Genomic DNA, 15,431 nt, shown 5'->3' on the forward strand with positions numbered 1-15,431 from the left:
AAAAAAAATGCTCCAGGGTTCTGATGAGTCAGCTTGAAGAGCTCAAAACCTGTCCTTTCAATCCTGCAGTTCTAAAGAAAGCGAGGGGGGGGGGGGGAGTAAAAGTACAGACGCAATGCCATATTCGTATTCAGATAAACTATAATCCCCTTTTCATTGATCCACAGGTCCTTTTGTAAAGCGCCGCTCCGTTCTCAGTAGCAAGACGTGACGCTAAAATCATTTTAACTGCAGCGGTTTCCACTTGGCTTTGGCCAGTCATCAATTTACTGCAGCTGAAAAAGGATTAGCCATTTTTGCTGGCATCCTTTCCTTCTAAACGCTCAAAGGCAGGACCCAACACCACCAAAGAGCTGGGGGGGGGGGGGGGAGGGCAGTAGGCACGCACTCGCGGGACTGGTCTGGGCCTGGCTCCATCCGCAAGCAAGTCCGTGGACAATCGCCGTCCTTAATTCCCTGCCTGGCGGGAACGGCCACGTAGCTTGAGGTCGGGGAAACGGATCTCCTTTTCTCGCAGGTAGTGGCGGTGTTACTCTAGGGTCATTCATTACGAGGAAGCCACCAGGGACCCTCCTATCTCGTGGCTTATGAAGGAAACGGAACAGGTGCTGCTTTGGTGAATCAACACGCCCCCCCCCCCGGCCCTCCCCGCCGTCCATTACTTCACATAGAACTATGTTTTTAAAATATATTTGTTGGAGAATTGGCATGCAGTCCTCTCTCCAGCATGGATGAGTTCGCGCTGTATTCTAACTTCACAGGAGCTGGGCGTGTGGACGCGCCGCTCTGCCCCCGCTCCTGGCGAGCGGGCACTCGGAGCTCGCCAAGCGCATCCTTTGGGACCCGAGAGTGGGGGGTGGGGTTCCTCTGGGACTCACACAGAGCTGTGCTGTGCGCCGCGGCTGGGAAGGATGGATTAGAGCACCCAGAATGTGCCAGCGCATCGCCCGATCCCCGCAGAAACACACACACGGCCCCGCGTTTCGCCCGGTCTATCCGCCACCCCCACCCACTCCCAAGTTCTCAGACGCCCCGCTGTCCTCATGCAGCGAGCGTGCAAGGATCGCTGGGCAAGCATTGGCGCCCCTGTCTTGCACGGGGGCGGGGGCGGGGGGCGAGGGAAGGGGGCGGGGGGCGAGGGAAGGGGGCGGGGGCATCTTCGATTGTCAGAAATAAAGCCGAAAAGAAATAGCCTGTGCGCGCCGCCGCCGCGTAGCACTCGGCGGGGAGAGGCGCAGGGCTACCGCAGGCTCCTTGCAGCGCCTGGCGGTGCTCGGAGCCCGAAGCCGGGAGGCGAGCGTTCGGCGGGCTGGAGGCAGAGCTCAAATGAAACAAGCCCCTCAGTCTTTGCTCAAAGCGCTCGCAGCTCAAACTAGGTCCCCAGACGAGTTAATCTATTCAGTAAGGACATGTGGGTCTGCCATGAAGACGGCAGGAGGCGAGTCTATAGCGTCTGCAGGTCCATAGTATCGGCCAGCCCTGACCTCCTGGGCTGAATCCCACCTCCGACCCACACGCCTGTTCCAGGCGGCGCCTGCAGACCCTCAAGCTCAGCCTGACACAGGCCTTGTTAGATCCAGCTTTTAAATGCCCTGCCCGCCTCTGCCAGAGCTCCTTAACTTAGGTAACCCCTGCCGATTAATAGCCACGCTGCAACTTTTTTCCCGTTCTCGGTCATTTATTTCCACGATCAGTAGCAAGGAAAATACCTTAAAGGAAAAAGAATGTTAGCGTCATCGGAAACCCCGCTCCTGAGAGAGGAGACCGCTCCTGTGGTTGCTATTATGATCTCGCAGTTGCTGATGCAAACGGGGGAACCTCTCTATTCCCTCTCGGTTCCCTGCGGCTGGGGACGGGGAACTTTCCGCGCCAGAGTCCCCAGCCGGCGCCGCGGGACCGGCAGGGCGGTCCCCGCTCTCACACTCACACTCACTGCGACCGCCCGGGCGCGGGTTCTCTCTCGCCCCGCCCGGCTGCCAGGTGACGCGCCTACTTGACGGCCAGTTCCGCCAATTAGCAGTGGCTCGGGGGGTGGTGCTCCTCGGGGATTGGTTGGCAGAATGAGGGCGCTGCGCAAAAACAGAGAAGCGTTGCGCTCGGAGCTCAGAAACTGCCAGCAGAGATCGCAGGCTCCAGGGCTGAGCCGGAGGAGGGAAAGGCTGGAAGGAAGAGAGACAGCTTAGAGGGAAAGAGGCTTGGGAAGGAAACAGCAGGGAAGAAACTGCTCATCACACCTGCAGAGAGTCAAAGGACCGTGGGAATGAGGACGGAGAGAGACAAGACTGTGGAAGCCAAAAAATACAAATAGAGCGAGAGAGGAAGAAGAAGAAAAAAAATGCCCAGAACATTCATCCGGAGAAATGAAGAGAATGAAAGTTTTATGCTGCAGAGCCGTTATATGCTTTTCCGGCACAACATTCTCTCCCTGCTTTTAAGCCCTTTGGCATTTGCCCGCCGTTGACATTAAGAGGCATGTTCAGCGGTGCCGGCAGCATCTCCTCTTCCTTCTCCTCTTCCTCTTCATCCTCCTCCTCCTCCTCCTCCTCCTTTCCCTCCTCCTTCGCCTCCCATCAGCAGGAAGACAAACCGAGGACAGTCTTGAAATATCGAAATTTCCTCCTTGGGATTTGCCAGCGTCGCGTTGCGCCAAGACTGTCGGAATAAAGGACGCTGACTATTGTATTATTATTTTATTAATTGGTCAGTGGGAAGATTACAGATGAGGAAAGGGGACGCCTGCCACTCTTCCTGCACTAAGATTGAAAAATGAGGCTGACCTGGGGGAAGCCCTAAAATGAAGCAAAAAGAATAAGATTTTTAAGGACAGAAAGCCACAGGATCCCCCCCACGTAGAACACTTCTATTTGTATTTAATTTTTTTTTTCTCGTGCCGGTGGGGGAGGTGACTGGCGGGCTGCGGGAAGCTGCTTCCTTCCCCGTTGGAGATGATTGTGCTATTATTTTTTGCCTTGGTCTGGATGGTGGAAGGGGTGTTTTCCCAGCTTCACTACACGGTGCAGGAGGAGCAGGAGCATGGCACTTTCGTGGGTAACATCGCGGAAGATCTGGGCCTGGACATTACAAAACTTTCGGCTCGCAGGTTTCAGACGGTGCCCAACTCTCGGACCCCATACTTGGACCTCAACCTGGAGACCGGGGTGCTGTACGTGAACGAGAAGATCGACCGGGAGCAAATCTGCAAGCAGAGCCCCTCCTGCGTCCTGCACCTGGAGGTGTTCCTGGAGAACCCCTTGGAGCTGTTCCGGGTGGAGATCGAAGTGCTGGACATCAATGACAACCCCCCCTCCTTCCCGGAGCCGGACCTGACCGTGGAGATCTCCGAGAGCGCCACGCCGGGCACCCGCTTCCCCTTGGAGAGCGCCTTCGACCCAGACGTAGGCACCAACTCCCTGCGGGACTACGAGATCACCCCCAACAGCTACTTCTCCCTGGACGTGCAGACCCAGGGGGATGGCAACCGGTTCGCCGAGCTGGTGCTGGAGAAGCCGCTGGACCGAGAGCAGCAAGCGGTGCACCGCTACGTGCTGACCGCGGTGGACGGGGGAGGCGGGGGAGGAGGAGGAGGAGGCGGCGAAGGAGGGGGAGGCGGCGGGGGAGGGGGCCTGCCCCCCCAGCAGCAGCGCACCGGCACGGCCCTACTCACCATCCGAGTACTAGACTCCAACGACAACGTGCCCGCCTTCGACCAGCCCGTCTACACGGTGTCCCTGCCCGAGAACTCGCCGCCGGGCACGCTGGTGATCCAGCTCAACGCCACCGACCCAGACGAGGGCCAGAACGGCGAGGTCGTGTACTCCTTCAGCAGCCACATCTCCCCCCGGGCGCGGGAGCTCTTCGGGCTGTCCCCGCGCACAGGCCGGCTGGAGGTGAGCGGGGAGCTGGACTACGAGGAGAGCCCGGTGTACCAGGTGTACGTGCAAGCCAAGGACCTGGGCCCCAACGCCGTGCCCGCGCACTGCAAGGTGCTGGTGCGGGTGCTGGACGCGAACGACAACGCGCCGGAGATCAGCTTCAGCACCGTGAAGGAGGCGGTGAGCGAGGGCGCGGCGCCCGGCACGGTGGTGGCTCTGTTCAGCGTGACCGACCGCGACTCGGAGGAGAACGGGCAGGTGCAGTGCGAGCTGCTGGGGGACGTGCCGTTCCGCCTCAAGTCTTCCTTCAAGAATTACTACACCATCGTGACCGAGGCCCCCCTGGACCGCGAGGCGGGGGACTCCTACACCCTGACCGTGGTGGCCCGGGACCGGGGCGAGCCGTCGCTCTCCACCAGCAAGTCGATCCAGGTGCAAGTGTCCGATGTGAACGACAACGCGCCGCGGTTCCACCAGCCGGTCTACGACGTGTATGTGACCGAGAACAACGTGCCGGGCGCCTACATCTACGCCGTGAGCGCCACGGATCGCGACGAGGGCGCCAACGCCCAGCTCGCCTACTCGATCCTCGAGTGCCAGATCCAGGGCATGAGCGTCTTCACCTACGTGTCCATCAACTCCGAGAACGGCTACCTGTACGCCCTGCGCTCCTTCGACTACGAGCAGCTCAAGGACTTCAGCTTCCAGGTGGAAGCGCGGGACGCCGGCAGCCCCCAGGCGCTGGCGGGCAACGCCACCGTCAACATCCTCATCGTGGACCAGAACGACAACGCCCCGGCCATCGTGGCGCCCCTGCCCGGGCGCAACGGGACGCCCGCGCGCGAGGTGCTGCCCCGCTCGGCGGAGCCGGGCTACCTGCTGACTCGAGTGGCCGCGGTGGACGCTGACGACGGGGAGAACGCCCGGCTCACCTACAGCATCGTGCGGGGCAACGAAATGAACCTCTTCCGCATGGACTGGCGCACCGGGGAGCTCCGCACGGCTCGCCGGGTGCCGGCCAAGCGCGACCCCCAGCGGCCTTACGAGCTGGTGATCGAGGTGCGCGACCACGGGCAGCCACCCCTGTCCTCCACCGCCACCCTGGTGGTGCAGCTGGTGGATGGCGCTGTCGAGCCCCAGGGCGGGGGCGGGGGCGGGGGCGGGGGGTCGGGGGAGCACCAGCGCCCCAACCGCTCCGGCGGCGGGGAGACCTCGCTGGACCTCACCCTCATCCTCATCATTGCGCTGGGCTCGGTGTCCTTCATCTTCCTGCTGGCCATGATCGTGCTGGCCGTGCGCTGCCAAAAAGAGAAGAAGCTCAACATCTACACGTGTCTGGCCAGCGATTGCTGCCTCTGCTGCTGCTGTGGCAGCGGGGGCTCGACCTGCTGCGGCCGCCAAGCCCGGGCTCGCAAGAAGAAACTCAGCAAGTCGGACATCATGCTGGTGCAGAGCTCCAACGTAACCAGCAACCCGGCCCAGGTGCCCGTGGAGGAGTCCGGGGGCTTTGGCTCCCATCACCACAACCAGAATTACTGCTACCAGGTCTGCCTGACCCCTGAGTCCGCCAAGACCGACCTGATGTTCCTTAAGCCCTGCAGCCCTTCTAGGAGTACTGACACTGAGCACAACCCCTGCGGGGCCATCGTCACTGGCTACACTGACCAGCAGCCCGACATCATCTCCAACGGAAGCATTTTGTCCAACGAGGTAAGGCTGAAGCGCAAGGACCACCATCTCTCATCTCCTCCATCTGAAAGCCTCCTCTAGCCTGGCCCCTGTTATTCGTGGTGCACTGTGTATTTATTTTTAGGATATTAGCTTATTTGTATCTCTGTGGGAGGGTGAGGGGGGGGGCACCCTCTTCCACCCCTTTGTGTGTAATCTAAACTACGTGTTGTCCCTTATTTTTTGCGCTCCACCCCTCCACGTTTATTTTCATTTCCTACCCTTGGTGCATTGCCACCTTGGACTTGCTTTCTTCCCTCTGGCATCTTGGCTTTAAAATTCCAACCCCCTCTCAGTCCTTCACCTTCTTAGAAATCTGGGAGTGAAGGGGCAAGTGGGCGGGGACAGGGGGAAATGGGGTGGAGGAACTTACTGGCACTGGCAAAAGTCTTTTCTCTTTGCGTCTGTCTCAGGCCTTAATAAAGTTCATTGTTTTGCCCTGTTTATCGATGATGCTTTCAGTCGCGTGTAAAAGTAAGCTGTAGATTGTCTAACTTTGCACAGTTGTCTAAACTCGAATGCATGTTGTAGTGAAGGAGTTATCAGATTCCTGTCCTCTGAACTCGGGTTGCAGAAAAGCCTTCAGTTCTGTTCTGGACAGCATTTACAGACGCTCTTGAAGCCGAAGGCCCACACAGTGTGAATTTGAATGAAGTTGCTTTGGCACAAGCCCCTGTAAGCATAAACTAAACGGAAGGCTTAAACAATTGTTGTCTTAAATATATCTCTTAGCTAATAATCACCTTCTTGCCACTTTTTTTTTTTTTGATAAATCACTGCTGTTGGCTTTCTTCATCAAAGGATTTGGCTTGTCAATTCTGATTTATTCTTGAAAGATGGAGAAGTGGCAAAGTTGGAGGGAAGGAAGGAGGGAGGGAGAGAGGGAGGGAGGGGGGGAGGGAGGGAGAGAGGGAGGGAGGGGGGGAGGGAGGGAGAGAACAGAGTTGATTCATATAAAAGAAAGTTTGGACCAGAAGAGGTGTATGGGTGGTGGAGGTGGGAGGAAGATGCAGAGGGCCTTTGGAGGGGGAAAGATTTTGGTGGGAGGGAAAGTTATGAACTCCTTTCTTGGCAGGTTATTTTATTTATTTGAGTCTTAGATATTATTAATTGACTTTCATGAATATTTGTACAGCTCATTTGTATCTTAAGCACATTTTGAAAATAAACAACAAAATAATTCCATAAAATATCCAAACTTTTGCTTATTGAGCGTGCTGTTTTTCTTGTGTCAACCAGTATACACCTAAACACTTTTTTAGGCCATTGAAAGAAAGACTACAGAGTATAACTAGGTTGACTCTATCGGAGACAATCGTTTATGAGCCCCAGCTGTGAGGTCATTAGCATTCTCTCCTTAAAAAACGCCCACACATTTAACATTGGCCTTTTACACCTGCATTTTTTTAACCTTTACTGAAAATCCAGGCTGAGGTGTCTTTTCATATCTCCGTGCCCTTTCCCAGCAATTGGGCTGAAATCTTAGGACAACATAGAAATCCATAAAAATGTCCACAATTACTTAAGTTAGAATTAGTTTTCAACCTCAAAAGCAGACTATTAGTTAACCCTTAGCATTCAAAGGCTCTTGATTTATTTATTTTTTTTCTAGACTAAACATCAGAGAGCAGAGCTCAGCTATCTAGTTGACAGACCTCGCCGAGTTAACAGGTATGGACTCATTTTTTACTTCCTAGCTTGGTGTATGGACAATCTACTACCCATTGCAAGTAAGAATTAGGTATAGTATTCAATAATATAATATAAAACATACAAAGTATTTCCAATTAAGGCAGGGCATAAATACTAATTAAGTTTCCTACTTAACATTAAAATGTGGGTATCTTATATACAAGTGTCTAAATATTTTTGAATATTTTGTCAGTTTTCACCCTTACACTGTTTCTGATAGTCTTCCTAACTGTTCCAGGTATATATACACACCTGCTGTGTAAAATGATATACACATATGCGTAGCCCCAATGGTAGAATTCCTATTGCCTAAGCTTTACATGCCTTAAAGGGCTCAAACTGACTGCTAATACTCAATTTTAAAGAGTTAGGCTTCAGCTTATGAAAACAAGCTTTATGCAGAAATAAAGCCAACTCAGAGGTCTATGAATCTGCAGCGCCACCGGCGACCATGTGGTGGCAGAAGAATGTTTTGTGTGTAACTTCACCTTTTTTATTCTAATGTTCACATTTTTGTACTTCTAGTTCTGCATTCCAGGAAGCCGACATAGTAAGCTCTAAGGACAGTGGTCATGGAGACAGTGAGCAGGGAGATAGTGATCATGATGCCACCAACCGTGGCCAGTCAGCTGGTAAGTGTGATCAAAGAGCAATCTAAATGCTGGCTTTTATAGTTTTAAAAAAAATCTAGAAAAGATGATGTCCTAAGTATTTTTTTTTTTTTTTTTTTGGTAAATTTAATGTTGCTACCTCTACAGGAAAGGACTGAGTCATCCTATGTTGATAACTGTATATTCAAAGAGGATTCTAAAAATGCAATGTTCCTTTGGAGAGTTAAAGTTAGAAATTCATTGTGGAATATATTAGAATTTGAAATATTTCCTCCTTATGTAATGTGCTTTAATGAAATTATAATGCATGCAAAAAGCCATAGATCTCTCACCTGGGCCAGTCCCCAGTTTTCAGTCAATTAAGATATTATTAGACTTGTTTGTGGATGAGGTAAGTGAAGATGAATGAAATTGATTGACCTGTACAAGGTCACAAGAGGCTAAGTGGATAACTGGGACTCGAATCCACATTCTTTCCATACAGTACATTTTGCACGCCACCAAGTAGTGAATTTGAGAACAGATGGTGATTGAAAGTCATAAATAGGTTGAAAGCAGGATTTCCAACCCTGGGTTCTTAGGCTTCAGGACATTAGCAAACATTTGATAGTGTGTATTTCCTGACGTGTGTTAGGTTTCCTTGTATTTTCAACAGGGTCCGTGACCTGTCAGAAAGTTGGAGGCCATGTATATTTATATGTGGGCTTAATGGTAGTCACTGATTGGGCCGCAATGGAATACTTTTATTTTATTTTATTTTATTTTGCTTTAGTTTTTCCATATGAATTTATTCTTGACATTTTATAGGACCCTGATAACTCTAATTACTAATTCATAAAGGAAACACTTAAGAGAAATAACATGTGTACCTTAACATAATGAAAATAGTCTCATAAAGTTTGGATTTTCTTTCCCTTTCATTTGCACTTCATCTAAAAGGGTGCTTGTGAATTTTGTTTTCTTTTACTTTTTATTTTCTGATCAAGTTTTGTGTTTATCTGATACATAAGAAAATGGAAAGGCAAGTCAAGTTTTGTAACTTCTAAAAACGTCCACCATTGGAACGTCTCTGGGTCAACTTCTTTGGCTTGCGATTTGAGCTTTATTTTGATTAATGATGTAATAAGCATAGAGTGATAGGGTCCTTTCTTCAAGGCAGCGTTGGTCCTCGAGAGCACCCATTCCTCAACACACTTGGTGGACCTCTGAATGGGGCTGAGGCAGTGTGTCAAAGGGCAGTACACGCCCCGCGGTCGCCTGGCAGCAGTGGCCGCTGCAAGCCTAAGACTGGGCTAATGTGTGCTGTGTCTGAGGCTGCCTTAAGCTTGGGAAACACAGGCAGGAGGAGGGGGGAAAGGCTGCTCAAGGGTCTCTTTATTTTGCTGCAAGTCATTAATATGCAGACCTAATGAGACTTGAGAACTGCCAAGAATCCCCGGAGGTCCCTGCCCCTTGCAGGCCTTCACGCTAAGTGAACAGAGCATCTATTTAGTGTCTGGGAACCTGACAACAAACCAGATCTTGCCAGAAGTTTATATTGGAGTACAAAGTCCCTTTCATTTTTGGCCTATATATGGCATATGATTTATTGTTATCTTAAGAAGCTGTACATTTAGAATCATGCATTCCTATTCTTTTCTCGGAGTGTCTAACTTAACAGTCAGCCTTTTAAAACTTTTAAAACAAAATCTTTAATATGAAAAACTGAGTATCTGCTGAATGCTCCCTGGGATGCATTTTATTCCTTTCCAACTCTACCACTTTGCTTGGTGTGTGTGTGTGTGTGTGTGTGTGTGTGTGTGTGTGTGTGTGTGTTTGCTTTTTTTTCCTGTGGCACTCCAACCTCAATAAACATTTCAATTAGTTTAGTCCCTCAGACATAATGAGCTATAATCACCTAACCAAAGAAAGAGAAATGAATAAACATCTGCAAAAAGCACTAAATTTGGAAGGTGGATGGGAATATATTCCTGCCCATGCACCTTCCAGTACTTGTTTTATTTCATAGGCACTCAGTGTTGCCATTGTGGGGATGTTTCTTTCCATGGTTTGAGATGTCAAAGCATTAAAAGGAAAATGAAAATACTAAACTATGCTCTGAAAAACATTTTTTAAAAGTAAGACAGTTTTTATTTTTCTTATCAAAATGGCCAGTTCTCCCCTATCCTTATGTTTTTAAACATGTAAAAGTAGTACAGAATCTATAATCTCTGTATTTCATTAACAGTTTATAGGGCAGCCACTACATACTGGGCACAAGAATAGCTGTTTCGGAATTGGAACTGCACACTTTTATTAAGAAGTAATTGCACCTTTGTGTGCTGAATTGCAGTCCGTTTTAATATGTCTAATTTCATTGTAAGAATGATTTTGAATGTTTTCTTTTTTTAAGCATACAATCCTAAATGCAGAGAATTAAAATGCATTTACTTAATGCTTTTTTCCAGTCAAACTGATGTTGTGTATTATAAAACCACATGAAAAAGCTAAAACATTTTCTAAAAGTTAAGCCCATTTCAGGATATCCATTTCATTTCATTGAAAAGCCAGGTATTAACGATCTTCCAATGTTGCAATATTTAGGAAATATTCAAAGCACATGCATTTTCAGGTTTAGGATATGAAAACATTTCATACTAATAAGCAAATCTCTCTTAGCTGCATTTTAAGGGGAAGAGGTTAGATTATCAAGGGGAAATAACTCTGGAAAGATATAGAAATCTGAATTTTCCCCTTTAGCTTGCACTGCATTCCATACTGCATCTCATACACTGTTTGGCTTAGTGCTTCGCCTGTTTAAACTTCCTAACTTCTTCTGTATTCCCAAATCCTTTTTCTATGTTAACATTACGTTATAGGCACTTATTTAGATATGCCTTCTATTTATTCTTCTATGAATAGTTTTCCTTTTTTGTTCTCCCCTCCCCCCACTTGTCCTCTTTCTAAGCCATTTGAAGTCACCAATTTTGTTCATAGAAGGGCTTTAAATACAGAGGCAGCTGCACAGAGAATCACATAAGCTTTTTCAGTTTCCCACTGCACCTGGATCCTGTGTAAAATTCGTCAGATTGACCACTGCTCTGTGGAACTTTTTTTCCTATAGCCTTGCCAAGGTGCTTTCCATGTCTTTTTCGGTGCACTATTGATGTATTGGTCAGATATGGCAAAAGTCCAAGGAGATGTGGTAAATGCATGCATAAATCATCACAAGAAGCAAAACTGATTAATCACAGCTGAAGTAGCCAAAGAAAGTCAAGGTGGATTTTAAAAGATATATATTTTCAATTTTGTTTATTTTATCATTAGATTAAAAGATAGGCTTTTTTTTTTTTTTCTCATTTAGAATACTGGTACAACATTTTTTGTTGTATATCCTTAGACATTTTCATATTATTGGGAGTACAACTAAGGAGATCTATTAAGTTGTAAGAAGTTGCTTTTTAATTTAAAATACAATGTGCATAATACTAGAATTAAGTATGAATTTATTTTTCATAATTGTGGCTTCTGAAAATATATATTGAAGAGGAGAACCCTAATAAGTGATTCTGTTAATGTTACCTCAAAATGTCAAATTGCTCTTAATTTTTTCAGTTACAAGGGAACTTAGCATCTAAATGTATTTTTTTCTTAACTAATTATTATGAGATTGATACATAATACATGGTCAAATTTTGGCTATACATTTTTTAAAAATGATTTGAATTATCAATATAAACTAGTAGGTAAATTATATCATAAACTGTATTAATATCAATAAGAGAATCCTTGAATTACCATAAATGTAAATTTCCCTTTCCAAAAACTCTAAGAATTTAGAGACTGGCAAAGTTTTTGGCTTTATAAATAAATTGAATTACACCATTGTTTGCAAAAACTCACTAAGGTTTGTGGTGAATGTCTGAGCTACAAAGATTTGCAATTAGAAAAATACATGACAAAATATTGAGAGAAAGTGGAAAAAAATATAAACATTTTTAAAAAATAGGTAGAGAAAAACTATGATAGGCATGTTTTGAACTTTATGTTTGAATTATGTTGATAAATATCTGCCTCCGAACCACATTATCCTAATAATTATAGCAATTTCTATGGTTATAATTAATATCTCTCAGTGTCCAGTGTTATGTGGTCAAAGCAATACTAGAAATTTCCTCAAAAAATTTAAGTGTTGATTTTCTTTAAAATTAACTTATCATGTTTGAAAATAATAAACATCTTTTATGAAGGTTTGGTGCATGAGAAATGTACACATAGTTTTATATTATTACATTCATCAAGAAACAGTACAAGTTAAATACAAATATATCATCTTTGAAATTATAATTTGTTCTCAGTGGTACTATCACTGTCTCCAACAATAAGGGACAAATTATTTGCCAGTCATAAAAGACATATTTTAAAATTTGTCTAAATATATCTGTGCATAACAGGCAGTCTATCACATCAGCTGTTATGCCTTGTAGAACAGATTATTCCTGAGAAGTGAAAATAAATAAGTAGGAGAAGATTTGCAAGTAAAAAAAAAAATATATATATATATATATGGAAAGAGATTTCTTAGAAACTACCATACCTTCAAAACTGAGGCTTGTTCTGCACTTTTCTGCTATACAAATCCTATAGGTACTACAGTAAGAGCATTTGAATGAGGACAAAAACAAAAATAATCAAGTTAAATTTACTTTCCCTTGGGACTTCAATTAGAGCCATTAAAAAATTCCCCAAGCAATGTGAATGTTAATATGTCATTTTACTATGTCACATGGTAAAATACCGGGCATTCCTGTGCATCATGTAGTCATTTATCCCAATAAACTTAAATATACCTCTGCCTACTTGGTCATTAAAATAATATTTAATAGAGCTAGTGATAAATGAAAAAAAGACAAAATAATGTTAGACTTTCAATGGCTCCCTAAGATGAGGACTGTTTATGAAAAAATGTTGCTTTCAAACTATATATAAAAAAGAAAGAAAAAATTCATTTTCAATAAATATTTTTATTCGTTATTTTAAATTTATTGATGTACTATTTCTGTTATTAAAATTATGGCATTTTCCTTATAAGAAATGTGTACACTTGCTTTACCAGTAAAACTGGTAAAACATATTCGTGTATAATTTGTGACACCTTATCTTTCCGTCTAGTTATAGAAAGCTGTGTGTTATTAGTATGGTAATTCTATTTGAAAGGATTAGTTCACAAATTTCTCAAGAACATTATCCATAGGTGTGTTTTTTTTTTTTTCTTCAGTCAAGTAAGATTCTTTCAACAAAAAACTTTATCTTATTCCACCACTGTTCTTTTTACTCATATGTTGTATTATCTGTACAGGTTCTCAACTCATGAAAACTTTATTAGATCATCTTAGGGACTTTTAACTAGCCTTTAATATTTACAAGAGGCAGAACAGCATACACTTCAAGAGAACAAAATGGGCACAGTTGAGTATTAACTACCCATAAAAACAAGTTCTACTAAAAGTACCTCCTAATATAATCATCTGCATAATGATGTTGAGAAACCAGTTTATTCAAATTTCTCTGTGTAAGATTATTACTAGTATATGCATAATTATAGGAAAACTTGGCTCCAGGCCCTCAAAATATGTGAAAGATTATTAATAGTCTTGTCATATATTTAAAATGGTATTTTCAGTCACGTGATGAAAACTTGTATTAATTCTAAATTTTGCAATAGGTATCCATCTTGATCAGGATCCAATAGTACAATTCTATCTTAATATTTGAATAATTCCATCAGCTTCGAATTCCATATAACCTGAATTTATTTTTAAAAATAAATAATTGCTGATAATAATTTTAGTCTTAATGTTAGTTCCATCTATTACAAATAAAGCCCCCCTCACCATGCACATTATTAATAGGGAGCATTTATATAAGTATAGTATGTCAAAATACAAATCCCTCTGCTTCTCTAGCTTCCACCTACCTGGTATATCAATGCATCAGAGACATCCTTTTCCCTCAACTCTTTTTCTTTCTATGTAGCTGCTTGCAAAAATAGGATTAAAAAACTGACCTCTGATGTCTAGGGAAACACTGACGTGTCTTACATGTGGACCTTATCCTGGCTTCAGCTCACGTTTCTGTTCCTCAACAGTTCACTGATCAGTAATTTATTTGCAGGCTTATGCACAATAACTGTCAATGGAATGTTATAATCGAAGCTAGACTTTGCATTATGTTTAATTTAAATTTAAAAGGTCATTGTAAAGTGAGAATCATATGTGATAAGAAGCTTGGTGTTATTTCCTTCAACATAGTTTATGTAATCAATTAATTTTAATTCATGGATAACCTATAGGGTTAGTAATTTTGCAAAATTAATTCTCTTTATTTTATATATACAGATGTTAACATATACATGCAAACAAATAAATAAGTTTGTGACAGAATCCCATCAGGAATTTAAATCTTAAACTTGCTCAAGAACTCAAATCACTTATGATGTTTATGAAAGAAACAATCAAGTATGTTCATTAAATAAATATTACTCTGTTGGTTAAACAAACAAGAAAAATCCCATGCAGACCAGACATGCATTTGAGTTTCTTACATACAGACCAATGCTACTTTGGTTATTTCAAATTGACCGTGTTTAAAGACATATTCAATAAATGTGTTACTATGTTTAGAAAAACATTAAAATGCTATCTTGGTTTATGACTTGTTTTTCTGCATTAGTGCTAAATATACAAATGAATATCAAATAGTATTCTATAGTGCTCAAAATCATTATGCTTTATTTAAGAAACTGAATGAGTTTTCTCGAGCCATAATCAGATAATGTGTAATAGTCTTGTCAACCTATGGGACACAATGAAACTTGAAATTGACATTTGAAATCTTGATACAGCAAATCCTCACTAAACATCACTGATAGTTTCTGTGAAATGACTTATAATAAACCAGTTATAGCATAGGCCAATTGATAAGAAAAAATAAAACGGTTAAGTTCCTATGACATCTCATTGACATTACAATGAAAGGATGAGACATTATTCGAGGACCTGCTGTATTCTAGGATAGTAAGCAAACTGTGCATTGGCAAGGACCAGATTTTTCCAATATAGACCAAGTAATAAGGTACTTGTCAATAGTATCTGCAGTTGAGTCCCATTGCACTTGGTTACCTTGGTTTCACTAATTACAGTCATTTGTTCTGAATTTGTCTAAGTTGGTAAATGATAAGTGGTTTGTAGTAACATGGGCTACTAGAGTGTCATGGAGAATTACCTTTTAGGAAGTAATTTCCTGGGAACCTAGAGAAGCATGTTCTTGACCACTCGTGAAATCTTATTTCATTCTTGTTATTTACTGCTTTATCAATATGCATGCCAGTTTTCTGTTGAATTTCACTTTTTGTTTCATGTTCAGATTTCAAAAGCTAAATATCAACTTTCGTGCTTTGCACATATTTTTTTCCAATTTTACTTCTAAGAAAAAAAAAAAAGTCAAGATGATTTATCATCATGAGAGATTGTGGATTATGAAAACTTAA

General features: G+C 44.0%; 1 protein-coding gene across 3 annotated transcripts in view; it reads left to right on the plus strand.

Moving 5' to 3' along the window:
- Positions 1–2,122: 2,122 nt before the first annotated feature.
- The window catches only part of PCDH10 (protocadherin 10), a 44,886-nt gene continuing 31,577 nt past the window's right edge, over positions 2,123–15,431 (plus strand). For all 3 annotated transcript variants that reach the window (XM_036315029.1, XM_036315028.1, XM_036315030.1), the window contains exons 1-3: positions 2,123–5,582; positions 7,213–7,271; positions 7,818–7,924. In XM_036315029.1, the coding sequence (XP_036170922.1) occupies positions 2,946–5,582; positions 7,213–7,271; positions 7,818–7,924 (2,803 nt within the window). In that variant the 5' untranslated portion in view covers positions 2,123–2,945. The remainder of the gene's footprint in view (positions 5,583–7,212; positions 7,272–7,817; positions 7,925–15,431) is intronic.

The sequence above is a fragment of the Myotis myotis genome, unplaced genomic scaffold (assembly GCF_014108235.1).
Source record: "Myotis myotis isolate mMyoMyo1 unplaced genomic scaffold, mMyoMyo1.p scaffold_m19_p_6, whole genome shotgun sequence".
Lineage (NCBI taxonomy): Eukaryota > Metazoa > Chordata > Mammalia > Chiroptera > Vespertilionidae > Myotis > Myotis myotis.